General features: G+C 37.9%; 1 protein-coding gene across 1 annotated transcript in view; it reads right to left on the bottom strand.

The window, feature by feature from the left end:
• The window catches only part of EYS (eyes shut homolog), a gene marked incomplete at its 5' end in the record, with an annotated part of 85771 nt that overhangs the window by 3612 nt on the left and 54430 nt on the right, over positions 1-27729 (bottom strand). The window contains 3 exons of the mRNA XM_039223085.1: positions 1578-2632; positions 7677-7838; positions 25438-25610. Of these exons, the coding sequence (XP_039079016.1) occupies positions 1578-2632; positions 7677-7838; positions 25438-25610 (1390 nt within the window). The remainder of the gene's footprint in view (positions 1-1577; positions 2633-7676; positions 7839-25437; positions 25611-27729) is intronic.

The raw sequence follows: 27729 nt of genomic DNA, 5'->3' as shown, positions 1-27729 counted from the left end.
TTCTATCTTACATTATATTTTGCTCACACACTTTTTCTAATGTTAATAATATACCTGAGGGTAGTTTGTGTCCCATTGAATGGTGCCAAGGTTCTTAACTTTAGTTCTGGAGCCCTCCATCTATAGTCTTCTGATTGCAGTGGTGTGACAAAAACACCTGCCCCCTCCCCCCAAAAAATTGTTTTAATTCAAATGATAAATTGCTCACCTAGTTTCTTTGTATAGACTGGAACCTGTGCAAGCAGATTTTGCTTAATAACAAAGACAAGTAACTACGCACCTGTTCCTTTATTTGTAAACCATTTTCTCCATTTAACAGATAATTAACAGATATTTTTCCTTTCAAACTTCACATGTTGCTTATTAACAAGATAGTTTACTTCTCTCCAGGTATAATCATACATATTAGTGTATTGTTTCAGTCGTGTTGTCAGTTACTTTCTTGGTGGCCAAATTGTCATAAATATCACACTCTAAAAGTGCTAAATAGCAGCAATAACTACTTCCCAATATGCAATGGTGGAGTGGGGTGAGGAGAGAAAATGCTATTTACAATTAATATCAATAACTGGTGATTGGGTAAAATGAACTTTCTCATGTTAATACTTTTGATGGTATAGGTATGATCAGTACAGTAATTTTTCAATGGCATTATTTAGAGCCATTTATTCCCAATTTTGAGATCTGTAGACTTGAAAATTTAGGTGTAAATGAAGTTTGATTTTTAAATTTAATGTTACATAAGTACATGGTTTAAAAAGCCAAGTGATTCTATAAGGTTTGTAAACAAACCCAGCAATATTTGTACTACTCTTCTCTCCAGAGGATTCTTTTAGATCTTAGCATATGTACCTTCATATTTGTGACATGTATGCTTTAAAAAGGTTGCAAAAATTGTAGTATCTATTAATGTCTTACTGTGGGATTTAAGTGTTTAACCCTCACCAGCCAATGCCTTTCCTCCACCTTTCGCCTTCCCACATTCATGCAATATCTTTTGGCATAAGTCCATATTTAAATTTCATATTACTGCAATCACTTGAGCCATGCAATAGAATATGGTTCTGTAGTTTTTTTTCTTATATAATTTTTATTTTTTCCTTTGGTTAATAACTTGCTTTTTAATTTTATTTTTCTTTATCATTTATCCCACCTTAATTTTATTTAAAAGCAATTCACAGATGAATAAACACTAACTGAACTAATGGAGCGAAAACTTGGGAATCAACATATTTATAGATATTAGATGTAGGAAAAACAACCAAAATTGTTTCTTTAGCTGTATTTTATAAGCTTATAAAAAAGATGTATTAGCACTTAGACTATCTTAGTTAATAGTAAATAGTTGATTTCTAGTAAACAATGTCACAGAAGTAGCTATCAAAATACATTTACATATATATTTTGTATATTAAAGTTACCAGTATTAGTTTATATCATTAATTTTGTTCATCTCCATTAAAAACATTGTATCCTTCTGATTTAATTAACTCAATTTTTTTTGAATCCTGAAAAAATACATCTTTAATTTTGCCAACAAAATCTCTTTTAAAAATTTCTCGAGTAACAGTATTTACCTTTCGGCCATATTCAAAGCCCCCTAGATAACTAATGCCATCATAGTTTAAATCAACAAATTTTTTGTGTGGATCAGTATCCTCTAAGAGAATTAGATTGTGATCTAGGTAGGCCTTAATAACAGTCTGATTTTGAATTACACTTATATGGTGCCATTTATTACAGCAGAATGTGCCCTTGCTATAGATCATAATAGGTACAGAGATGCTTTTTCCTAAGTTAACTGCTATTTTCAAGGACTGATTATGGAGACCAATAGCCAGAAAATCATTTTCTTCATTTTGAGCTTTTCCTATCCATACAATTAAGCCTTCTGTTTCAGTAGTACTGAAATTTAAGGATATGGTAGTGAACTGAAGGTTTCTCATTCTGTAATTTGGATCGATGTATTTAATATAAGAGTTACCCATAAATTTTGCAGTTGAAAATGAAGTTTTGTTTTCACAATACTTTCCCACCCAACCCAAAGCACACAAACAATTGTAGGAAAATGATTGATCAGGTATACAAAGAGATTGGTGGAGACAAAGATTATTCGAACAGTGCACAGACTGGTCACATGTACTTCCAGCCCACTGTGGCAAACATCTGCAAGAAAAAGTTGTGCCATTTACTATACATTCACCCCTATTTCGGCACACCTTGTACCCACAGGGGGTCCCATCACAGTCACCTACATTTGCACCGCCTTTTGCTCCTAATTCAGTTAATTTTAACTCTTGATTATTTATAATAACTTCTCGGACACAGCCCTGAAATCCTGCAGGTTCATTTGCTATTGACCTAGGATTTACAAGATTTAAAGATGGCACTCCTCCAATATAGAAGTCAGTATTTGTGTCCAGGGAGCTCATTTTTGCATTGGCTTTTTCTGTTACATTTATCCCATCCAGATCCAGGTAGCCTTCTGCACCAACTCTTCCTGCTTTAATCACATGCCAAGTACTTCCATTAATAGTTACTTTTTGGAGAGTTTCTAGAATGATAGTTTGGTCACCAAGGTTGTAGCGAAGCTGAACAGAACCATTTACTAAGGAGATACACAGGAAATCACCTGTTGAGAAAGAAAACCAGTTAATTAGTAAGATGTTACTCCACTAAAAACTCTTGCCCTTTTTGGCCATTTGAGTAAGTTTTGGGGGAAAAAAAGGCAAGTGTTGATCACAGTAACATTAGAGAATTTGATTTCCATTTGCAGATCAAAAATATATGTGCATATAGTCATACACAAATCCTGTATTATTCAGGAATTGGCCACATAAGTTTTTCCTAGTTGTAAATATTTCACATTGAATGAAATGTATTGTGGTACTAAGTTAAAGTGAAGTTTTCCTTTAACGATTTTATATAGTTAAAGGATGAATATGTGAAAAGCTTTTTAAAAGATAGTTTACTCCAAACTGCAGATTCTGTTGTTGTTTTGACAGAGCTTAAGGAAGTAAATAAGAGAATTAAGAAGTTAATACTGGTGTTGTGAAAAAGTTTCAGCCACATCCTTAGCATCAAGTTCTGTTCTCAACTACACAAATCCCTAGTTGAGATCTCTCCAAATTTCATATCTGAGTTTGTGAACTTTCTCCTATACACCTGGCATCTTCCAGTCTTTCCAAACACAGTGAGTCACTGCCTCATCCTCCATCCAGTTCTTCAAACCAAAAATTTATCTGTGATCTCAGATTCTATATATTTTTTTGGTTCCACACATAATCAGTCTATCAAAGACTGGTCTCTAATCAAAGAGATTTATTAACATTCTGGTTCACTGCAAACATCTTGATTCTGCCTGCCTTTGCCATCTTCGTTGGGTTTACTAGCTTTGTTTCTAGCTTAATGTATTTGCTAAAGCCTCCTCACTCTTCCTTCCTAATTGAATTTCTAATCTAAACTGAAACTAAAGTGATCTTTTCATGTGAAGAGATCTGGTCATTTTACTACCCTTTAATGGCATTCACTGTTGTTGAGATAAAAGCCTAAAATCTTTAACATCTAGAGAGGCTCTGCAGGTTACCTAACACCCCCCCCTTTTTTTTTTGTGGTCCAATAAAACTTTATTTATAAAACCAGGTGGCCAACTCAGCTTTTATTTATTTATTTATTTATTTATTTATTTATTTATTTATTTTACAAATAGTTTATTGTCAAATTAGTTTCCACATAACACCCAGTGCTCATCGCCACAAGTGCCCTGCTCCACCCAGCCCCTTTCTCTAGCTTCACCTGGAATGTATTCTCCCTCTTCCTCCACTCTCTTTACTTCAGTGACACTGACCTTGTTCTTGTCTCCGGACCTTTGTGCACATTTGTTTTCTTTTTCTTGGAACACTCCACCCCCTCCCACATCATCTAGGGAACTTCTACTATCCTTCAGGTCTGAGATCAAATGTCACTTCTTCAGAGAAGTGTTCTGTGATTCCACAGAGCTGGTCAGGTTTTTTATTGTTTGATTAATAGCACCACATTTCTCTCCTTCACAGTGTTTAATTTTATAATTACATAGTCCTCTGGGAAGAAATCTGAATAAATATGATCTAACCTGTGTATGAAGTTGCAGTGAGGCATTCAGAAGAAAGGTAAATGCAACTCTATGTGCCAAGAAAAGAATGTGGCTCTTCAATGGTAAAACTGCTTCAAGAGGTGAGCAAAGTGGTTTGTATAACAAATCCTGCAGATATCCTCCTCAAGATTGCATTTTCTCTTCTCCCTAAAATTTCACAACCAATAAAATTTCTTTTCTTACCCAGGGAGATTTCTTGGCACATGCTATTCCTTCGTTTCTCCTTGGGCAGTGCAACACTACCTCACATCTCTCCCCCAGTGTCCTTTCCTTCTGCTCCCCGTTGTGGCCCACCTCAGACCATTATTCTAAGATGGCTGGGAGAGGTAGCAGGTCTAGAGTCCTACACCTAGGATTTCGACTTTAGAAAATTATATGAGCCCATGCAACGTATGATTCTCTTAATCATTTTCCTCATAGAGAATTTTTAGTGACTATAATCTGTCATTACATCCATGATTATTTAACAGCTGCGTCATCGACTAGCTTGCTAGCTTCATGGAACCAGGGTCTGTGTCTGATTTGGCCCAGTGGTTGTCCCTAGCACCTAGCATAGCACCTGGCACATAATTAGATGCAAAACAAACAACTATTGCATTTAGAAATCACCTTTAGGAATGCCTGGGTGGCTTCGTCTGTTAAACATCTACATCTTGATTTCGGCTCAGGTCCTAGTCTCACTGTTGTGAGACAGAGCCCCATGGGGGGTGCTCCGAGCTGAGTGTGGAGCTTGCTTGGGATATTCTCTCTTGCTCTCTCTGCCCCTCCTCCACCTCAAAATAAATAAACTTTAAAAAAACAAAAGTAAAAAATGATTAAGAAAGCTAAAGCTGCAACCTATAGTATCACTGGTCAAATTGCCAACTTGACTAGGCTTTTTAAAAACATTTGTGAAGGTTATAACTATATCAAGATGAATTCAGGCTGTCCATGATCAATTTGTGCTTAACATAATTTTTATGTATCAAAACAGTTTTTCCTAAACACCACAAAGGGTGATTTTTTTTTTTTTTGAGAGAGGGTGCAAGTGAGCCAGGGGCAGAGAGAGAGAAGTGGGACTCACTGGAGGTGGGGCTCAAACTCATGAACTGTGAGATTGTGACCTGAGCCAAAGTCCAATGCTTAACCGACTTGAGCCACCCAGGTGCCCCACATTCACTTTAAGATATTAAATACTTAACAGCAATGGATAAATGGGTGCCAAGGATTTATTTAAAATTTATTTCCAAAATCAAAGATCTAAAATTAACTAGGATACTTTTGAAATTATCATTTTGTTTTTGATTTTATATTATGTGAGATTATTAAAATTATTAACCTCTAAATAGACACAGATACTTTATTAATTGAGAATTTAGTCTTCTACATATAAAAACCCAATTGGTTGTTGACATCTAAATTTGTCATTTTTACATTGTATAGTAAGTGGGCACTTTCTATTGAAAGTTCCTCTTAGCAGAGAATCAGCTAGAAGGCTTAATTAAGGTTTACATTAGACATAACTCTTAAAGAAAGTAAAAAGTACAAGATCATCACTTGTCTTTTATGCAACCTTAAATGTATGAAACATACTTTACCACTATATTACACCAATTGAACACTAATAAGTTTATGCTTTTCATCTGATAAGTACCTTTTGGTTAATCTTAAGTCTGAGAATGTCAAGCTTAGATTTTTAATATTTTACAGTTTTCATGATTTCCTAATAGAAGTGTCAAATGCAGCACCAACCATGACATGAAAGTAATAAATCTATTTTTATCTCTTTTTGTAAAAAGTGTCTAAGAGAAAAGGAAAATCTTGACGTGATTTGAAATACAGTACCATTTAATAACAGATGTAAGAAAATGTGCTCATGCTCTCCTATGTTAACGTGTATGAGCTTTTTATTTTATATACATAAACACAAATATGTATGTAGTGTACTAATTATAAGACTATAGTACAACATTCTTGGCCGATACAGTTCCACATATATCTTGATTTTATGCCCTTATCATACAAAGGTTAAAGTTGAGATTTTTTTATGAGCAACATAACTAAAGCTGATTTTTTTAAAGTTGATTTTGAGAGAAGGAGCGAGAGAGAGAAAGAGAGCATAAGTGGGGGGTGAGGGCAGAGAGAGAGGGAGAAAGAGATTCCCAAGCAGGCTCAAGCTGTCAGCACAGAGCCCTACACGTGGCCCAAACCCACAAACCATGAGATCATGACCGGAACTGAAATCAAGAGATGCATGCTTAACCATCTAAGCCACACAGGCATTCCTACAGCTGATTATCATTTAATGTCTCTTGATTTATAAGTAGAGATTTTCTGTTTATGTACAATTCTTCACTTTAGCATTTTCACAGGGAGATTTAAGCATGAATTTAAAATATCAACTCGTAGGAAAACAAATTTCTAATGTATATTTTGTAGCTCAATAATGTTCTTTTTTTTCATTGAAATTGTCTTTTCTCCTTGAAATTATTTTGAAGGTATTTCACCAGTGCATTGGGATGGAAACACTTTAGTCTAATTCTATGATATTCTAATCATTTAGCAAAATATTAAGACATCTTTAAAAGAACAATTAGATTGGATTGTGAAAATCAGGGTACCTTTTTTGTTGACTATGGGAAACAAAATAAGCTGATTTAATTATCTCCCAATACCAAAATTTCATTTTCTGAGAAAGAAGATGAAAGAAAAGCGAAATGTAAAATTTATATAATTTTCAATAGAATTGTAACTATAAATGCAAAGGTCTTTGTCAGAATTCTGGAGAAAAACATATGAAAATGGAAAATGGAAACCAATAGTAACGTAATAAAAATTCAAGGGGCCCCTGGGTGGCTCAGTCAGTTCAGCATCTGATTTCAGCTTAGGTCATGATCTCATGGTTCGTGAATTCAAGCCCTGAATCAGGCTTTGCGCTGTCAGCTGAGTACCTGGTTGGGATTCAATCTCTCTCTGTCCCTGTCCTGCTCATGTGCTCTCTCTCAAAAAGACTTAAAAAAACCCAAAACCTCAAAAACAATTTTTCAACTGGAACATAATACATGGATATTTTTATTCCATATTGTTTTGCAATGATTGTGCTACTTTTATAGTTAAAAATATTTTTACCAACCTATTTTGGAATGCAAATCCTAGGTTTACTATTTAGATAACAGAATAACTTAAAGTTTTTAGTGCTATTAATGTAGATGGATTTACTGGAAACACATTAGTCATGACTTCCTTTCCTTTATGTACATATTTTGTTCCTTTTGACATAGGACTATTATGATTGGCTTCAAACTCTTTTTTGATGGGATTGAGAATATACTATATGTGAATTCTGCTAACTTCAATTCTAACATACCTCTTGCTATTTTATTAAAATTTATATTTAGAGAGTCAATTCATAAACATACACTTGCAGTGATAACAGAACATTAGAAGTGTCAAATGTTTACATATTTTATAGGCTAGGTGACCTAAAAAAATAAAAATATTATATGTTACTTAATTAGGAATTCATTAGGATTTTTTTCCCCTGCAAATATCCCACCAGCTTTACCTGATTGTGCTTTTAAGTGCTGTGCAACATAAAATAAGATGCCGTCTGCAGAAAGAGGCTGAAACTGCAATTGAATATGTGTCTTTTTCCGAATATGGAAGGAAGCAAAAGACATCCAGGATAATTCATGGCTTCTGAAAGATGGATCACTTATATATAAAGCTAACAAAGCAAAAACATGAATTAAAAAACAACCAGTATTGCTCATAAATACAGTATACTTACATAATTTTGTCATTTAAGAACTTACCTATCTTCCAATAGTTGCTCCTTGCTAAATACATTGAACCATGATAAATCTGTTCTAATCCCACTAAATGTGGCTTTTTGGAATGGGGCCAATTATTGAAAAGCCTTCTATTCTGGTATCTATGCTCCTTTGGCTGGTACTGTGTGGCACAGATCCTCTGCTCTAGATTGATTATATTATAGAGAGGCATCAGATGCATAGATTAGGAGAATGTTTTATTATCTCAAAATATTGAGATTCTTGGGAATGTCTTACATCAAAAATACTTTCAAGAATTTTTTATTTTTTAAATTTAATTTTGGGAGACAAAGATAGAGCAAAAGTGGGGGAGGGGCAGAGAGAGAGGGAGACATAGAATCCGTAGCAGCTCCAGGCTCTGAGCTGTCAGCACAGAGCCTGACTCAGGGCTCGAACTCACAGACTGTGAGGATGACTCAAACTGAAGTCGGTGGCTTAACTGAGCCACCCAGATGCCCCGAAAATGCTTTCAAAAAGATTATTCCAATTGTGCAAGATAGAAGATACTACTATATGAATTATTCTTTTTTTTTTTTTAATGTTTTATTTATTTCTAGGAGAGAGAGAGAGAGACAGCGTGAGCAGGGGAGGGTCAGAGAGAGAGGGAGTCACAGACTGAAACAGGCTCCAGGCTCTGAGCTGGCAGTCAGCACAGAGCCCGACGCGGGGCCCGAACCCACGAACCGCGAGATCATGACCTAAGCGAAAGTCGGACGCTTAACCGACTAATTATTCTTTAGTTTTTAGACCTTATTTTTTTTTTATGGGTGAGTTTATTTTTATTTTTTAAAAACCGTTTGTCAAGTTGGTTTCCATATAACACCCAGTGCTCATCCTCACAGGTGCCCTCCCCCATGTCCTTCCCCTCTCCCCCACCCCCATCAGGCCTCAGTTTGTTCTCTCAGCATTCAAGAGTCTCTCATGGTTTGCCTCCCTCCCTCTCCCCAACTATTTTTCCCCTTCTCCGCCCCCATGGTCCTCCGTTAAGTTCCTCTTAATCCACCTATAGGTGCAAACATATGACATTTGTCCTTCTCTGCCTGACTTATTTCACTCAGCATAACACCCTCAAGGTCCATCCATGTTGCTACACATGGCCAGATTTCATTGTTTCTCATTGCCATGTAGTGGTCCATGGTATAGATAAACCACATCTTCTTGATCCATTTGTCCATTGATGGACACTTAGGCTCTTTCCATGTTTTGGCTATTGTGGAGAGTGCTGCTATGAACATTGGGGTCCATGTGCCCCTGTGCATCAGCACTCCTGTATCCCTTGGGTAAATTCCCAGCAGTGCTATTGCTGGGTCCTAGCGGAGTTCTCTTGCTAGTTTCCTGAGGAACCTCCACACTGTTTTCCAGAGGGGCTGTACCAGTTTACATGCCCACCAACAGTGTAGGAGGGTGCCCGTTTCTCCACATCCTCGCCAGCATCTAGAGTCTCCTGATGTGTTCATTTTAGCCACTCTGGGGATGTGTCACTTTAGCCTTTGGGGATGTGTCAAGTAAGAAATTGCTGTGGTTGAGGCCAAGGAGGTTGTTTTCTGCTTTCTCCTCTAGGGTCTTGATGGTTTCCTGTCTCACACTCAGGTCCTTTATCCATTTTGAGTTTATTTTTGTGTATGGTGTGAGAAAATGTAGAATGTAATCAAGTCAAGGTATGTTTAAAGTGACTATATAAATGGAAATAAGTATCAGTTTACTTGGCAATACTTTAGATCTGTATTTCTTCAGAAAGTACTAATCTTTGGGTTTCCTTTATGGTAAGTTGAAGTAAATTCATTTCAGTATGAATTGAAGTAGAATCATTATATAGATTTATAATATGTCAGATATTATAAATACTTGTTGCTTCTGTGTGTTTATGAGAGGAAGAAGGAAAAGTTCTGAATATTTGGCAGTATTTATCTCTCTGATATCTATAGATTCTTTGTGCCTCATTTTATAATGTGACAGTGCTTCTTAGCTGGTTCACCACATATATTTAATCATTGACCTAGTTATTTTGCCTAGTCTCCCTTTGGACTAGGCCTGTATTGGTGTCCTTCAGTTGATAGGTAACTGGTGGTGTTTATCCAAGAGGTGTTGGCATTTGCTGGTTTTTAAGCAATACACCATTCATTTTGACTTATTACAGTTCAGAATCTCCCAGTATGATTCCTAACAGTATAAAGTCCTATTCCTCACTCCTAGACCAGACCCTTAGTAAAGCTGAGATGGGTCTAGGAAGTAATTTTAATAAACACCCAGGTGTTTCTGGCATAGGTGTTACTTGGGCCATATTTTCATAAACACTGAATTAAGGTTTAAGAATACAAGGATAGTTTAAAAAGTGAGAGTCTTTTTTTTTTTTTTTTTTTTTTACAAATAGTTTATTGTCAAGTTGGTTTCCATATAACACCCAGTGCTCATCCCCACAAGTGCCCCCCTCCGTGCCCATCTTCCCCCCACATCCATCAGTCCTCAGTTTTTTCTCAGCATTCAAGAGTCAAAAAGTGAGATTCCTTTTGAAATCATTTAAACAGTATGAAAGGATGTAAAGTAAAAAGATGACATTCCACTGTTCTTTCTCTCTTAATTCCCATAAGCCACTGTTAACAGTTTACTGAATATGTAGCCAGACTTTATTTTCTGATGCACATACAATTAATGTGTGTGTATATCTAGCATCTGATTTATTTCACATAAAAGAAACCATATTATATACAAACTATGCATAAGGTACTTTTATCACTCAATAATTATCTTCATGAGACTCTGATATTAGCATATTTTGCTTATTGCTTCTTATACTATTATACTACATGCTATTGCACAGTATTTTTAAATATAAACTGTATCTTTAGGGAAATTTTAGGTTCATAGCAAAACTGAGCAGAAGGTATAGTTTCCATATACTACCCTCCTCCACATATATAACCTCACATATATAATCTCTTCACTGTCAACATCCTGCTGTTGGGTTGTACAGTTGTTAAAACTGATGGACCTACATTGACGTATCATTATCATCCAAAGTCCTTGCCTTACATTAAGGGTCGTTTTCGGTGCACATTCTGTGTATTTTGACAAATGTATAATGACACGTATCTACCATTATAGTTTCATACAGAGTAGTTTTACTGTTTTAAAAATCCTCTGGGGGCACCTGAGTGTCTAAGTCGGTTAAGAGTCCAACTCTTGATACAGGCTCAGGTCATGATCTTACAGGTCTTGAGATCAAGCTCCACTGTCAGTGCAGAGCCTGCTTGGAATTCTCTCTCCCTCCCTCTCTCTCTCTCTCTGCTTTTCCCCTGCTCTCTCTTGCACACACACTCTCTCTCATATAAACTTAAAAATAAATCCTCTGTGCTTTGCCCATTTTCCCCTCCTTAACCACTGGTAATCACCAATATTTTTACTGTCTCCATAGTTTTGCTTTTTCCAACATGTTCATATAGTTGAAATGTAGCCATAAACTATTTTTAGACTTGTGGGTATATAGGACATATTTTGTTCTCAGCAGAAACAGACAACCAGAAAAGTCAAGAGTAATCTCATTGCAGTGATTCCGATAACCTCTGACTTAATATCTTGCCAATAAACACATTCATGCCCCCAGATTCTCTGAATAGTATTTAAAGAACTTTAGAATATTTTCTCTGAGAGGAAGAAAAGAAACCAATATTAAGCCAATATAGGAGAACAGAATTACCAATTTAATCAAGTTACGGCATACTTTCTTTTTTAAAATTAGTTATTTTTAGGGGCGCCTGGGTGGCTTAGTCGGTTAAGCGTCCGACTTTCGCTTAGGTCATGATCTCGCGTTTCGTGGGTTCGAGCCCTGCATTGGGCTCTGTGCTGACTGCCAGCTCAGAGCCTGGAGCCTGTTTCAGAGTCTGTGACTCCCTCTCTCTCTGACCCTCCCCTGCTCACGCTGTCTCTCTCTCTCTCTCCTAGAAATAAATAAAATAAAAATAAAAATAAAATTAGTTATTTTTACCCTCTTGTTTGAAAGTAATTTTTAATTTATAGGAAATTGAAAAAATAAAACTACTACAACGAATATTATACCCATATTTATCTTTAGTTAATTTTCAAGCCCTTCATATAGCTCTATCTATCTATATTTTTTTTCTGAATCATTTAAGGGCATGTTCCATACATCATGGCTCTTCGCACCTAACAACCTAGAGATATTCTCTTTATATATAACCACCGTACAGTTATTACCTTTAATAAATGTAATGTTAATACTATACCTTTATCTAATATTCATATTTCAGTTTTTTTCAGTTGATACGAATATCCTTTATGCTATTTTCCTCTAAAGTATAAAATTGCATCTAAACTGAGATGTTGCATTGAGTTGTCTTTACATGTCTTTTAACCGACATTTCCACAGCCTTTCATTATTTTTATGACCTTGACAGTTTTGAAGAATATTTTCTTCTTCTGTTTGAAAAGAATGTTTAATATTTTGGATTTGACTGATATCTCTTCATAGTTAGATTCAGGTTATGCGTTCTTGGCTGAAATACTTCATAGATGATGATGGATTCCTCTTAGAGTATCTTGTATGGAGGGACATGATATCTCTGTCCCTTACTGGTGAGGTGAATGATTTTTTCCACTGTATAATATTCCATTGTATAATTGTGGCTTTATTTTTTCTTTCCTGCAATTCATATGCAGTCTGTGAGGAAATACTGTAAGACCATGCATATCTACCACTCATTTAAAAAAGTTGTTCTTTAAGGGGGCCTCAGTGGTTCAGTCAGTTAAGTGTCTGACTTCAGGTCATGATCTCGCTGCTTGTGGGTTCGAGCCCCTCATCGGGCTCTGTGCTCACAACTCAAAGTCTGGAGCCTGCTTCGGATTCTGTGCCTCTCTCTTCTCTCTGCCCCTCCCCTGTGCATGCTCTGTCTCAAAAATAAACAAACATTAAAAGAGACAGAGCATACTCAGGGGAGGGGCAGAGACACAGAATCTGAAGCAGGCTCCAGTCTCCAACTTGTCAGCACAGAGCCCGATGTAGGGCTCGAACTCATGAACTGTGAGAGAATGACCTGAGCCAAAGCTGGTGCTTAACCGACTGAGCCACCAGGTGACCCATCATATCTACTATTCATTAAAACTACCCCTAGATTCAACATCCACTGATGATTCTAGCCTGAGTATGGATGCAAAATGATAATTTTTCGGCTCTACCAGCCTTTCCACAATTATGGCCTGGGTACTGTAGCTTCTCAGATGGTGTCTAGAATTCTCATAGAGGTATGATGGTCCATTTGTTGTTGTTAGTGTCTGTGGGGAAAGGAGAGCTTGTAGCTTCCTAGTCTACCATCTTGTCGACCTACATCTCTGCTTTTAATGCATGCATTTCTCTGTAAAAGCTCTGCAACATTCCCGTCATGGATTAAAAATTTCACTACCTCCCCACCTTGGATTTAGCAACTCTTTTTTTTTTTTTTTTTTAACACATTTCTAATCACTTTAAATTGAACATGTCCCAGTGAAGGTGGTTGTTTTACTACCAAATGTTTCTGTTCTTAGTTGTGGACCTCAAGATTCCTAAAATAGATTACTTAATTCCCAGAACACTGTTTCTCTTGATGGACTCAAAGCATAGCCTATTCAATAAATAAATGGCTCTCAACCTCCACATCTTATAAACCTAAGAGGTGAAACTAATATTCCTCACTGATGCACATCTGCTTTGTTCTTAGCAAGCTATAGCTTTAGGGCTCTCCATCTTATACTTTCAATTTCATTATGTTTAATGCAAAAGATTTTGATTTTAGCCACAGTTATACTGTACCATAGCTGTGTTCTAGTCAGTAAAGAGATAAAAATCGTTTTTATAGTGTTTATTAATCTATTATTTGCCTTTAAGATCTATGGATAAGTGCATATGACTTCACTGTAGCTTCTTAATTTGTTAGAACCTAATGGATAGAAGTCACCTCTTTCCCATCCTTAACTATGTGAAGTCTTAAGTACTTACCTCTCCATTTTAACTTAAGCAGTTGGACAAATTTTAGATTAACTAAGCACACACCTTGTTATTGTAGTAAAAATGGAAGCTAAACATCCTTTTTCTTTGTTAGATTATTACTAGAGTCTACTGGGAGTGGTGTGAATGAGCAATTGTACCTGTTGGTTAATTGCTAACAGAAGGAATGATTAAGCATCAATTATCAAAAATAAAATAAAATAAAACCATCCCTTTAGGCGGACTTTCTTTAGCACCCAGATGGATAATGCTGAATAACACTATTTAATTGTTTAAGTCATTTAGTTATTTGGGTGGCTGTTTGGTTTTAAATGATCTATGGAGGCCCATCAAGATGGAGTGTTGCTTAAAAATTAAGTATTCAATAAAATCACAAGATTGTTTTATGATAGAGACATCTGGTGGTTCCTGCTCTCAAAATCTTCTAGGAAGAGGTGTTCTACTGCATGTTTCTTGGAGAATTTTGGGGTTTGAACAGATGTCAAATTAAACTTTTTAATTTTTATACTAAAACACCAAATTTCTCACTTATAAATCTGAAAAATAAAGCATGTAAATGAAGTAAAGCATATAACATGTAACTCAATAACCAGGATACCTAGACTTTTACAGAGATCTTAATTTTTAATTTTTTGCTATGCCTTGACTGTCAAAAAGTTGGCTGACATAACTGATATCCAAAGTAATGGTTTATTTTTTTAAAATTTATTTTGGGATAAAGAGAGAAACATTGCATACACACAGGGGAAGTGTAGAGAGGGAGGATGAGAGAGAATCCCAAGCAGGCTCCATCCACATTGTCAGTGCAGAGCCAAATGCTGGGGCTCAAACTTACAAACTGTAAGATCAAGACCTGAGATGAAGTCAAGAGTTCGACGCTTAACTAACTGAGCTACCCAGGTTCCCCATAAATTTCCTTTTCAGATGAAGAGGTTTACTCACACTTGTAATTGCATGATTCCATTCTTCCCCATGCTTTGCTGCAGTGGTTCTTACTCTTAGGAAAGCTACCTTACTATCCCATAAGTCTATACAAATCTTACCTATTCTTTGACAGTTCATTTAATTCCATTGTTTTCTTTTAAAGTTTATTTATTCTTGAACAAGAGAGAGAGAGAGAGAACACACAAGCTGGGGAGGGGCAGAGAGAGAGAGGGAGACCCAGAATCCGAAGCAGGCTCCAGGCTCTGAGCTGTCAGCACAAGAGCCCGATGTGGGGCTTGAACTTAACCAACTGTGAGATCATGACCTGAGCCGAAGTCAGATGCCCAACCTACTGAGCCACCCAGGCACCCCCTCATTGCTTTTTTTAAAAAATGTTTATTTTTGAGAAAGAGAATGTGGGCGGGGGAGGAACAGAGAGAGAAGGAGGGACAGAGGATCTGAAGCAGGCTCTGTGCTGACAGCAGTGAGCCTGATGCTGGTTTGAACTTGGGAACCATGAGATCATGACCTGAGCAAAATCAGACAACTGACTGAGCAACCCAGGTGCCCCTAATTCCATTGGTTTTTAATGACTTTTCTGGTCTCAGTAGCTGCAAATAATGCACATATTGTATCATTTGTCTAGCAATTAAAGCAGTCAATACTCTGGAATATTTCTTCCTCTTTTCCCTGAACTGTAAATTATATATTTTGATTTGATTTTCACAGACTTTTTCCTGGTCTCCATGAGTCATTGGTTCTTTGAAAGGGGGGACTCCCCTATCTGATAATGCTTTGGATCTCTTCATGTGGCTTGAGTGGCTCCTCAATAAATATATTTTTTAAGTATTTAATAATCAGCTATATTTTTTTAGAGGACAAGGGTTTTAAAAAATATTTTATTTGGTCATTTTAAAAAATTTATGTTACTATGTTGACCAAGATACTTTGAAATCTTTTAAAACATCTTTTATATAATAAACTACTATCTTTTCAAACTAGGAAGTTTAAAATATTTTAACTTAAGAATACTTAAGACTAACATGGGGCACCTGGAGGGGCTCGGTGAGTGAAGCATCTGACTTCTGCTCAGGACACGATCTCACGATTTGTGAGTTTGAGCCCTGTATCGGGCTCTCTGCTGTCAGCATGGAGCCCACTTTGGGTTTTTTTTGTTTTTTTTTTTTTAAATATTTTTATTTATTTCTAGGAGAGAGAGAGAGAGAGATAGAGAGCGTGAGCAGGGGAGGGTCAGAGAGAGAGGGAGACACAGACTCTGAAATAGGCTCCAGGCTCTGAGCTGGCTGTCAGCACAGAGCCCGATGTGGGGCTTGAACCCACGAACCGCGAGATCATGACCTAAGCGAAAATCAGACGCTTAACCAACTAAGCCACCCAGGCGCCCCAGCATGGAGCCCACTTTGGATCCTTGGTCCCACTCTCTCTGCTACTCCTCCACCTGTGCTCTCTCTCAAAAATAAACATATTTTAAAAAAGAATATTTAAGAATAACTCCTATTTTTAAAATAAAATGGATCAAAATATCTATGTGGATGTGACCTGCATTTAACGTAAGTGTAATCTAATACTTTAGCCCCCTCCTACAGAGGAAGAAGAATCAATGGAGTGCTTCCCAGTGTGCTAGGTACTGTGTTGGCCTCAGATTATAACAAAAGAAAAACATGAAATAATATTTTGCAATCTTTATATCTTTAACGATCATGAAAACTTTAGTTAGGTGGTCACTTTTCAGTATTTCTATTAGAAATAGAAATAGTTCCCCAAATTAGAAAGTAAAGTTTGTAGTTGGATCTTAGCACTGTCAATCATTTCAGATTAAAAGAAGGTGGGCACACCTCCCTCAGGCAAAAAGGCAACCAAACCCTATCCATAGAAATTGACTGTAAGCAAAATAAAAAATTTTTTCACTGTGCGAACAGGGTATTTATGTTTAAACATGTAAAACGTATCAAGGGAGGAAATATTAGCAGTAGAGAGCTGAGATTCATTGTGAGTGCTTTCTGTTTATTAATTAATGGTATCTTGAATACAAAATCAGAAGGACTTTGTTGAAGAAAAACCTCTCATAGATGCCTGTCTCTTAATAGTTTTTAACTTTCACTCACCACCTTATAAAAAGTAGTAATCATTAACTTAGGACTTGACAAAGAGAAGGACTCTCTCCGGACTTTGGCCAAAAGTTTCCTCCAAACAGATGTTTACATACTTTTTTCTACCTTTTTTTCACACTTGAGAAGCCTGATGTTCAGGAAAGTTAACTTACTTGCCCAAAGTCCAAGGTTAGGAAGAAACAGTTGTGTCTGTTTCTTTCTACTAAGACTCACCTACAACCTCTATTCCTTTAGAAACTCAAAAAGCTTACTGTTTACATAAATCTTAGAATTGTTATATATAATTCACTTCCTCACTGCGTTTCATTCATGATTTAGTAGCTTATACAGAACACAGAAAGAAGACTAAATAATTAAAATATGTGTTCCTAGGAATTATAGCTAGTTCCTATTTATTTTTTACAAGTATTATAAAATTGTAGAGATAGAGGATCTAGTATACATATAACCACATCATTACTAATTATTAAGATGGGAATAAAAGGGGAAATAAAGACTACATTTTTATTTTCTATGAGGAAACCTTGTGGATTACCTGCTCTATTTCCACATGGCTAACTGCACCTGGAAATGAATATCAGAAAATAGGCGCAGTAATAATACCTGAAATTGCCATCTATAGTGCTGTGGATTCTTTGCTCTACTATCAGGAAAACCAAAGACTTGCCAGGAAAGGACCCCATGTGTCAGGGAGGCTTGAAGAACTGAGCTTCTTCATGACCTTGAATTAATTTCAATGAAACCAAGGGCTGAGTGGACCATAAAGTATCCTTGGCATCAAGATTGTCTAAATAGCTTGAACATTTGCCTGTTTCATTCTAAGTGCCAGCATGTGAGTGGGTTTCTTTACCTTAGGGAATGAGAAGTGAATGAGGAAAAAAAATTGCAGTAGGTATCTAAAGAATGTAAGAAAATTGGAAACATTTTCTATATCTTCCAGGCTAAAAGTTAAAAAACACACATAGAATCTCATTTGGCTAAATGTCAAATTGCATACCAATTTGCAATAGCTGAAATTTAGTGGTATATAGGAAAAAACAATTTACCAATAATGTGGGAAAAATAAATCCGGAGGAGAAGGTTATATGTATAGTTGTAAAACACAGATTCTAACAGGAAATACATCTACAACAGAAAAGAAAAAAAAAAGCAAATGAACAAGATTCAAGTGTATGAGAAAAGAAACTGGGCATATTATCTGTCTTGCAAAATAATTGTAAACCAGAGTTCTGCTGGAAATAGAATATTTTAATGACTAAATTAGATTGCAAAATATTTACCCTATCCTTTTATTTCTTTTTAAATTAAGATCAATAGTCCTGTGAACTGTTGAACCCAGATGCTATTGTTTGCTGACCACCCTTCTTTATCAGTTTAATTTGTAAAGTTGGTTTGGGACCCTTGGGTGTTTAAAAAACACGTCTGAGCTGGTTTCTGGGCCAGACAATGTGAGCATTGTGAATTCCTGCACTTCTGGAACTAGGCTCAGATATTTTGGAATCAGTTTTGGTGGCTGTGACCTTAAAGCCATCGAATTCAAGTGGTCTGTTGATATTTTCCTTACTTCAGCACCATACCTCAGTGCAATTCCTGAGTTTGAGATGGGGCCATACTGAAAAGAAAAATATCCCAATCACAAATTCTCCTTCTCTTGTCTTTAAAGGGATTTTTCTTTCTGACAGTTATAGGTAAATGTTTTAAGGGACTTGAAAGATCACTTTTTCCCATTAGTCAGACATCTTAAGAGTAAGGGATAGAGAAAATCAAATTTTACTACTTAAACTGTAATGCTAGTATAGAAAATTTCCCCCAGCCACCCTCTTCTCAGATACATACATACACTTTAAAATACTTAAAACTATCTTGGGGTGCCTGGTGGCTCAGGTGGTCAAGCATCTGACAGTTGATTTTGGCTCAGGTCGTGATGTCACATCACAGTTCATGAGATGGAGCCCTGAGTTGGGGTATGTGTGTGTGTGTGTGTGCGCGCGTGTGTGTGTGTGGAGCCTGCTTGGGATTCTCTCTCTCCCTCTCTCCCTTTGCCTCTCTCCTGCTCGCGCTCTCTCTCAAAATAAATAAATAATTTCAAAAATACTTAAAAGTATTTAAAATACTCGGACAAAGATATTTTATTAACCAGTTCTGCATGACACAGGCTGAAGAGGTTTTCACTCATTTCACGTAACTGGTAGTTTATATGTTTTGATTATGAATGTAAAAAACAGTGTAATGGGAAACTCAGTGTGAAGCCTTAAATTCTCACTCCCACTAATTTAGAGGTTCTTGTTTCTGTTTTTGTTTTGTTTTTGAGAGAGAGAAAAAGAGAGAGAGAGGGTGCCCGTGAAGGGACAAAAGGAGAGGGAGAGAGAGAATCCCAAGCAGGCTCTATGCTTAGCTTGGAGCCCCACACAGGGCTTGATCTCACAACTGTAAAGTCAAGAGGCAGTTGCAGGGCACCTGGGTGGTTCAGTCGGTTGGATGGCAGACTTGGGCTCAGGTCATGATCTCATAGCTCGCGAGTTCAAGCCCTGTGTTGGGCTCTGTGCTGACAGTTCAGAGCCTGGAGCCTGCTCTGGATTCTGTGTCTCCCTCTCTCTCTGCCCCTTCCCTGCTCATACTCTGTCTTTCTCCCAAAAATAAACATTAAAAAAAAAAAAAAAAGAAGGCAGTCACTTAACTGACTGAGCCACCTAGGCACCCTGCTAATTCAGAGTTTTGATTTTTACCTCTTTCAAAGCAGAAGAGTTGGGATTAAGTAAGTGATTTTTTTTTTTTTTTACAAATAGTTTATTGTCAAATTAGTTTCCACATAACACCCAGTGCTCATCCCCACAAGTGCCCTCCTCCATGCCCATCCCCCCCTCCCCCCCACATCCATCAGTCCTCAGTTTTTGTCAGCATTCAAGAGTCTCTCATGGTTTGCCTCTCTCCCTTTCCCCCACCATTTCCCCCCTTCTTCTCCCGATTGATCCTCTGTTAAGTTCCTCCTAGTCCTCCTATACGTGCACACATATGATATTTGTCCTTCTCTGCCTGACTTATTTCGCTCAGCATAACACCCTCAAGGTCCATCCATGTAGCTACACATGGCCAGATTTCATTGTTTCTCATTGCCATGTAGTATTCCATGGTATAGATAAACCACATCTTCNATGTAAACTGGTACAGCCCCTCTGGAAAACAGTGTGGAGGTTCCTCAGGAAACTAACAATAGAACTCCCCTATGACCCAGCAATAGCACTGCTAGGAATTTACCCAAGGGATACAGAAATGCTGAGGCATAGGAGCACATGTACCCCAATGTTCATAGCAGCACTCTCCACAATAGCTAAAACATGGAAAGAGCCTAAGTAAGTGATTTTTAAGGTTCTTTTCAATCCTACCCATTGATGACTCATTCAAATACAGATTTTAGTTTTGAAGTTATTTATATTTTAATGATTACATTGCTCCTTTATTAGGCTTTCTTAGATAACTGCAATATGATAGTCACGATAAATATGTTACCTCTACATTGTCACTTCCTATGCTATATTTACTTAATGAAATGGCTATTATAAGGGACTGCTAAGATCTAGAAATAGAGTCTTAGTGAACTCACTGATAATATGCTATGACTTTATTAACTAATTATTAAGCAACTGCCAATAACTGGATTGAGAGTGAAGAGACTTGATTCTGAGACTTTCGGTACATTGTTTAATATCTCTGAGCATTAGTTTCCTCATTTATAAATTGATACTGTTGGACTAGAAGATAATTGGTGATGTCCTATGATTCTACACTCCTGGAACTCTTGATACCAAAACGTAGGTTTAATAATATGGCTGAGTTATTTTATTAGAGTGTTGTTCTGAATTTTGGATTTTGAGAACAAGAGGAAAAATAATACTTTATATTTTATTAGCATTTTATACTTAATAAAGAACTTTTATATACATTGCCTCCCATGAATTTTGTAAGGTAGGCAAAATCATAGTTATTATATCGGTGAGAGTCTTAGCCATGAACAGATGGTATGCTTATGTAGGGTAGTTTGAAAATAAGGGAATGAAGACCATTTACAAAGATGTGGGCAGGGTTCAGGGAAACTACAGGAGCTGGGGTGTTGCCCTGGGCTTAGTCTCAATAGGGAGCTGTTTCCACTCTTAGGCCTGAAGCTGGAGAAGGTGAGGACCTCCTGACAGAAACCGTGTCCTTGGAGACAGGTAACTTTTGGTGACCTAATAGCAAGGGATCTAGGGAAATAAATAACCTGTCTCACTCTCCTGTCCTCCCATCAATCACTTGTGACTTCTATTGTCTAAACTCAACTGGAGGCAGATTGGATGGGAGCCCAATGATGCAATCCTCTGAGAGGGCCTCTGGGGTACAGAGCCGAGGGGGAGGGGTGGGAGGAAGGGCACATGGCTAATATTGGGGCACACTTGGAAGGGCACACTTAATTATTGCCACTTTATAGATAATGAAACTGAGGCTTAAACAGTTAAAGGACACAGCAGAAACAAAATCATGAGTTACTTGAAGCAAGTTACAGGATGCAAATCTCCTGCTTATAATCATCACAGCCTTCTTATTTTGTTAGCATGAAATTAAAATTATTTTCCATGTTTTCCAATACTCTATATGGTCTGACTTCTGCTTGCCTTTCCAAAATCATCTTATAATACCATCTCCTGGGAATACTGGCTGCCTTTCTCTCCCTAAAATAAGTAATATTTTCCTGTTACTAGGTTTAGCCTCTGCCTAGAGTACTTGTCCCACATGCTTTCACACATGGATAATTCTCACCAGATGTCAGCTCAGCTCAAATGTCCCTACTTAGTACGTTCCTGACCATCCCAAATAAAATGTACTCTTCCAATGACTTTCTATCTCCTCTTCCTCTTTATTTCCTTTATGGCATTAAGTCAAACTATATTTTTCCTCATTGACTGGTGGATATGGTGTTTGCTTGACTCCTCCTACTAGAATGTATCTTTTATGGAAGCTGGCTGGGCAGCTGTCTCGTTAAGGGAGTATTCCCAACACTTGGTCTGGAACTCATAAACAATCTTAATATATTAGTGAATAACCCATTCTATAAGCATTACTCCAAGGGAAGGAGAAAAGAACAAATGTTACTAATGCTAGACTGTATTTTGAGGCAAATGACACCCTTTTACCATCCTTACCCTCCACAGCTTCATCAGATTTGCATTCAGAGATTAGAAACATGGGTTTTGATTTGTATTAGGGGTGGGGCTTATTTACAATAAAGATGGTCATGGGCACCTGAGTGGCCCAGTTGGCTAAGCATCTGACTCTTGATCTCAGCTCAGGTCATGATCCAAGAGTTACTGGATCAAGCCCCAAGTTGGGCTCTGTACTGACAGTGTGGAGCCTGTTTGAGATTCTCTCTCTCCCTCTCTTTCTGCCCCTCTCAATAAACTTAAAAAAAAAAAAAGGTGGACATAAAACTAGGTAGGTGTGAAAGCTGTAAGTCAGATGTTCCATGTACAGATTGATTTTCTTTCCAAGACTTAAGGTTTCTTGGAATGGGGAAATAGAAGAAGGAAAATGATGAGGTTGACATAATTTTTCTGGCAGCTTTTATCATAGTTTGTAGACTCTATGAAATAATTTTATTACTGTCACTATTTCTCTCTCTCCATCTATCGATTATCGATCGATCAGTTGATATATACCTACCTACCTGTCATCTATCATCTCTTATCTACATCTCTCTACATGAACTTATATATATTCAAATATTGCTTATTTATATAAACACACTAAAATTTTGGGTTAATCCCCTAGGCTTTCATCATTTGAGCTCTTAAGCTTCAAAAATCTAGCTTGCCCTATTGTTATAATCACTAGCCCTTCTGTGAACTTATTTCTTTCGGTTTATAATAGCTATCTCTTTGGGAGTAATAAAGGTACATCATCTTGGTAAAGTTTCAAGTACTTTGCTTTTCACTAAAGTCAGAAACTATTTCTTGAAAACTGTCACAATCAGTTTTTATTATTTTAGAACCAGTAAGTTGAACTGTATGTGACAGATACATGTATTTTTTGATCTGCACTATATAATGGGTTTTAGAGATTCAACAACAATAGACAAAAACAGGCATGGTCACTGCTCTCAGTTCTATGACAGGGAGGAAATCTGGGAACGCTTCCCTAAAGAAGTAAAGTCTGAGTTGAAATCTGAAGGATAAGTAAGTGTTAGCTAAGTGTGGAGGGGAACATGAATGCATAAGGCAGAGGAAAGAGTATGAATAAAATTCCTATTCTAGATGGAGTGTGGCATATTCTAGGAACTAAGAACAGCTTTAACACTGGCAGAAGGAATGTGGTTCTCTACTGCCCATCATCCCCAAACCGCAAGTGAGAACTCCACACCGTGTTCCATGCTTTCTCCTCCTAGAACTTCCCTGACCATCTCTGCCTCCCCCAGCCCTTACAGGCAATATTTTATACAATTCAAGCTCTCTATACAAGATCAAGCTCTGCCACCAATGTCATTATGAAAAAGACTCATTTCCATAAGCCAGACACAAAACTCCATCTCATTATTTTATAGTCACGCCTTATGACATGATTAAAAATTTCTGTCATTAAATCACTAGTATTCTCAATCTGCAATGTCTTCTGTTAATACTTTCGGAGGAAGTATTGATACTCACAGAATCTCAAAGAACATAGGATAAAAAAATGTTTGCATTAGTATATTTGATAAAGTGATCTGAGAGAGATTAAATTTGTTCTTACCACACATCTGAATACATTACAATAACTCCCCCAAATTATGCAAAGGTGTATATAACACAATTGATGATTGGCTCCTGACTCTATGCCAGCCTCTGTTCCTAAATAGGGGAAATAAAGGCTGAAGCTTTACCTTCTGGGTGGAAGGTGGGGTGGGAGAGAATAATTGTAGATTATCCAATCTCAGAAAGCCTGGAGATAGGGGGACATAAGGGTTTTACCTGCTATTTTTGTGGCTTCATCTCATCAGATTCCTTAACTGTGAGTTTCTTGGATGTCTCGCCACTCTGCTTTGAAGTCCCAGCCAGCCCCCAAATCCAGAATCATCCCTAGTGATATTTAAACTAGACAAGACAGGGGCCAGCAGGGGGCAACAAAATGAAGGACAGGACCCACTTGGGTGGTGCAGCTGGATCCTGACTGGCTGGCTGGGTAGCTTCACTCAGGCCATTCCATTAGCCCTATGGTAACACACCTGGGCCATGAGACAGCTGAATTGTTAGGACTCTGTGCATGGTGATATGGAGGTCGTCTTCTAGACCAATTTTGCTGCTACACCAATTTGCTACACCAAATATGACAAAATATGAAGTATTGATTTTTGGAAGCTGTAGGACTTGAGATAATTTTTTTTTAATTTTTAAAAAATGTTTTATTTATTTCTAGGAGAGAGAGAGAGACAGCGTGAGTAGGGGAGGGTCAGAGAGAGAGGGAGTCACAGACTGAAACAGGCTCCAGGCTCTGAGCTGGCAGTCAGCACAGAGCCTGTCGTGGGGCTCGAACCCACAAACCGCAAGATCATGACCTAAGTGAAAGTCGGACGCTTAACCGACTAAGCCACCCAGGCGCCCCTTGAGATAATATTTTTTAAAAATGTTTTACTTATTTTTGAGAGGGAGACAAGACAGATGGAGTGTGAGTAGGGAAGGGGCAGAGAGAGAGACACACACACAGAATCTGAAGCAGGCTCAAGGCTCTGAGCTGTCAGCACAGAGCGCAGCATGGGGCTTGAACCTATGAACCGTGAGATCAGGACCTGAGCTGAAGTCGGATGTATAACTAACTGTGCCACCCAGGCGCCCCATGCAAGACTTGAGATATTAAGCAGCATATGCTTTCCTGATTTCTTCCATGAGACTCAGTTTCCAAGGTCCCTATTTAGACCTTGTGTTTGTGGTCACTGTTCACCTGAGGAGTTCTCCTGCCCTAGGCTTCCTAGAGAAGATTACAGTGTGATTGAGGAGGTTTAAAGATGGCTGTGTTCTACCAACCCTCCCATCAATATTGCCTGTAAGGGCTGGGGGAGGCAGAGATGGTCAGGGAAGTTCTAGGAGGAGAAAGCATGAAACGCGGTGTGGAGTTCTCACTTGCGGTTTGGGGATGATGGGCAGTAGAGAACCACATTCCTTCTGCCAGTGTTAGGTGAGTGAGCTCCATGGAGAGGAGTTTGTGCTATGGGGCAGCAAGGAGGACAGCAGAGAAATGACTTGTGTTCATCTCTCTTTATGACGGCGAGAACAAGACCGCTCTATTCCACCCACTCCCTCGTATCCTGTACTGTGCATGTAATGTGGAGAAGATCCAGATCTTACACAAGCTGAAGATTATTATATATTTTTCATTGTCTTTTCAAAAAGGAAACTGACTTAGTTAATTTGTGAATTAGCAGGAGTTGAAATTCTGCTTTACCTTGTTCACAGTGGATTCCAGTGGTTCCCAGAGGACAGGAACAGGTATACCCATGAGGCAATGAAACACAAGTGGCTCCTTTGCTACAGTGGTGTGGAGGGACATGTTCAGGGTCACAGGTGGAAACTGTCTCCATGCAGAGTTCTCCTTTCCACCCAGGGAGGCAGTTGCAGCTGTCGGTTGAAAAAGAAGGCCACAGGATTTGAGCACTTGAACAGAGATGGATACACACCTATGTATCATCCTGGTGTTAACTTGGCAATTTAGACTGAGGTTCCAAGACAGAAAAGACTCTGTACATCAAAGCAAGTTATGAATCAAACAGGATCCAAACTGTCAAGGGAATGAGTTAATGGCTGATTAAAGGATTACTGGATTCCACATCAAAAATGTAAGCATGTGGAGACTGAGAGAGACTTCAGAGAGTCATTTCTTTGGACGGAACATCACTGTAAGTGCCCTCTCCCCACCTCACACCACCACCAAGGGAGAGGCGGTGAACACAGCTGCTGCCTCCTAACCTTAAGCCTAGAAGAAAGAAATTCAGCTTGATATACATCCCCTCACATTGGTGAACACGTAGGTCCAGTGCCTGGGGCTGCAAAAGGAACTGTGGACCCCTCCAGAGGCCAGGCAGATGGCAGTGAATCCCAGGGACGGGTTGTGACACTCTGACTTAGGATCAGCTTGGGGACATATGAAAGGGATCTTGCCCAGAGGGCATCCTGGTAGCTGAAGAGGTCTCAACAGTAAGAGACACTCAGTTTATGGCTGGGCAGAATCTGAGAGGCAAAGGGGACTTCCTATTTTGATGACAGACCTTGTCTGGGTTGAGAGAATGATATTGGGAGGAACCTAATAAAAGCAAAGGTAGAGATGCCAGATAAAATGTAGGACATCCAATTAAGTTTCAGTGTCAGATAAACAATGAATAATTTTTTGGTATATCCCAAAATTTGAATTTCAGATAAGCAACACTTGAGATGTACTAGAAATTATTCGTTGTGTGCCTTTGAATCCAAATTTATTTGTGTGTCCTGTATTCCCCTCTCCCCCAAATATGGCAACCCTACACTCTGGGCACGTTAGAGAAAGGGTTACTTTATGTCCCTGCCAAGCCCTGGGGAGCACTAAATCATCAGACAATGGGGCAAGTCAAGGAAGGCCATTCAGGACGTGGTATGTGGCACTGAGTCAGCAATCACTAGACTGGGGAGAGAAGGCAGTAACAGATCATACCATCTTTGGAGGCCTTCCGTTCATGTGGTAAACCCTGGCTGGGTTTAGGTCAACAGTTATGAAGAGCAAAAAGTTGTTAGTATTTTGAAGTGGGCCCTTTGAACTAATAAACTGAGAGGATATTTGCAAAATAAAGTGTCTATTATGTTGGAGCAGAAAATTCGATAGATCTCCCCACGTTTTAATCCAGGTTCAAGAAAAGGATGACTCCTTCTAAGCAGGTTTAAAAAGACAGTGAGAAACAAAACTAAATTTAGGAATACATCTGTGAGTTCTGGGTCATACTTATTCTCAGTTTATTTCAATGGTTTTTACTTATTGGTAAACTGCAGGCACAGATGACATTAACAGCACTGCTGGGGTTGTTGACAGCATCACCAATAGTATAATTCTGAGAGTGAGCAAGTCAAGACAAGGCAGGTAGAAAACAGAAATACCTACAGTTCTATTTTTTCTTCAGGCTAGAGGAATCCTCACAAATTCTGAGGATAGAAGGCAGCATGTGTAGTCCCCTCTGGGTGGATCAACCAGTAATATGACAATATATGTCAGTATCAATACATTATATGCCACATGGAGGGGTCAGGAAGGACAATGAACACTTTCTGCAAAATTATTAACAACCTCTATCATTTTATAGAAACAATAGGTAAGAGTTTCATAAAATTGAGATTAAACCAAAAGAAGAAAATCAAAAGCACTTGTAACCTCTGACCATGGTGAGGCTGACATTTTTTTTAGCCCATGGCAGGTATCTTTCCACTACTTTCTCTAAGCAAATTTTAACATTAAAAATGCTGGGAAAATTGGAAATATACCTGTAAAAGAATGAAACTAGATCCCTATTTTAACCACCTACAGAAATTAATTGAAATGGATTAAAGAATTATAAAGACCTGAAACTGTAAAACTACCAGAAGAAAACAGAGTTTTTAGTTTTCCATTTTGTAAACTTTTATATAAATGTAATGATATTGTATGTATTCTTTACTGCTTTTCACTCAGGATTATGTTTTTGGGATTCACCGATGTTGATGTATGTAGCCACTGCAT

The sequence above is a fragment of the Hyaena hyaena genome, unplaced genomic scaffold (genome assembly GCF_003009895.1).
Source record: "Hyaena hyaena isolate Hyena2069 unplaced genomic scaffold, ASM300989v1 scaffold_1258, whole genome shotgun sequence".
Classification (NCBI taxonomy): Eukaryota; Metazoa; Chordata; class Mammalia; order Carnivora; family Hyaenidae; genus Hyaena; species Hyaena hyaena.
Note: the sequence above shows the minus strand (reverse complement) of the source record. Positions and strands in the feature narration are given on the sequence as shown.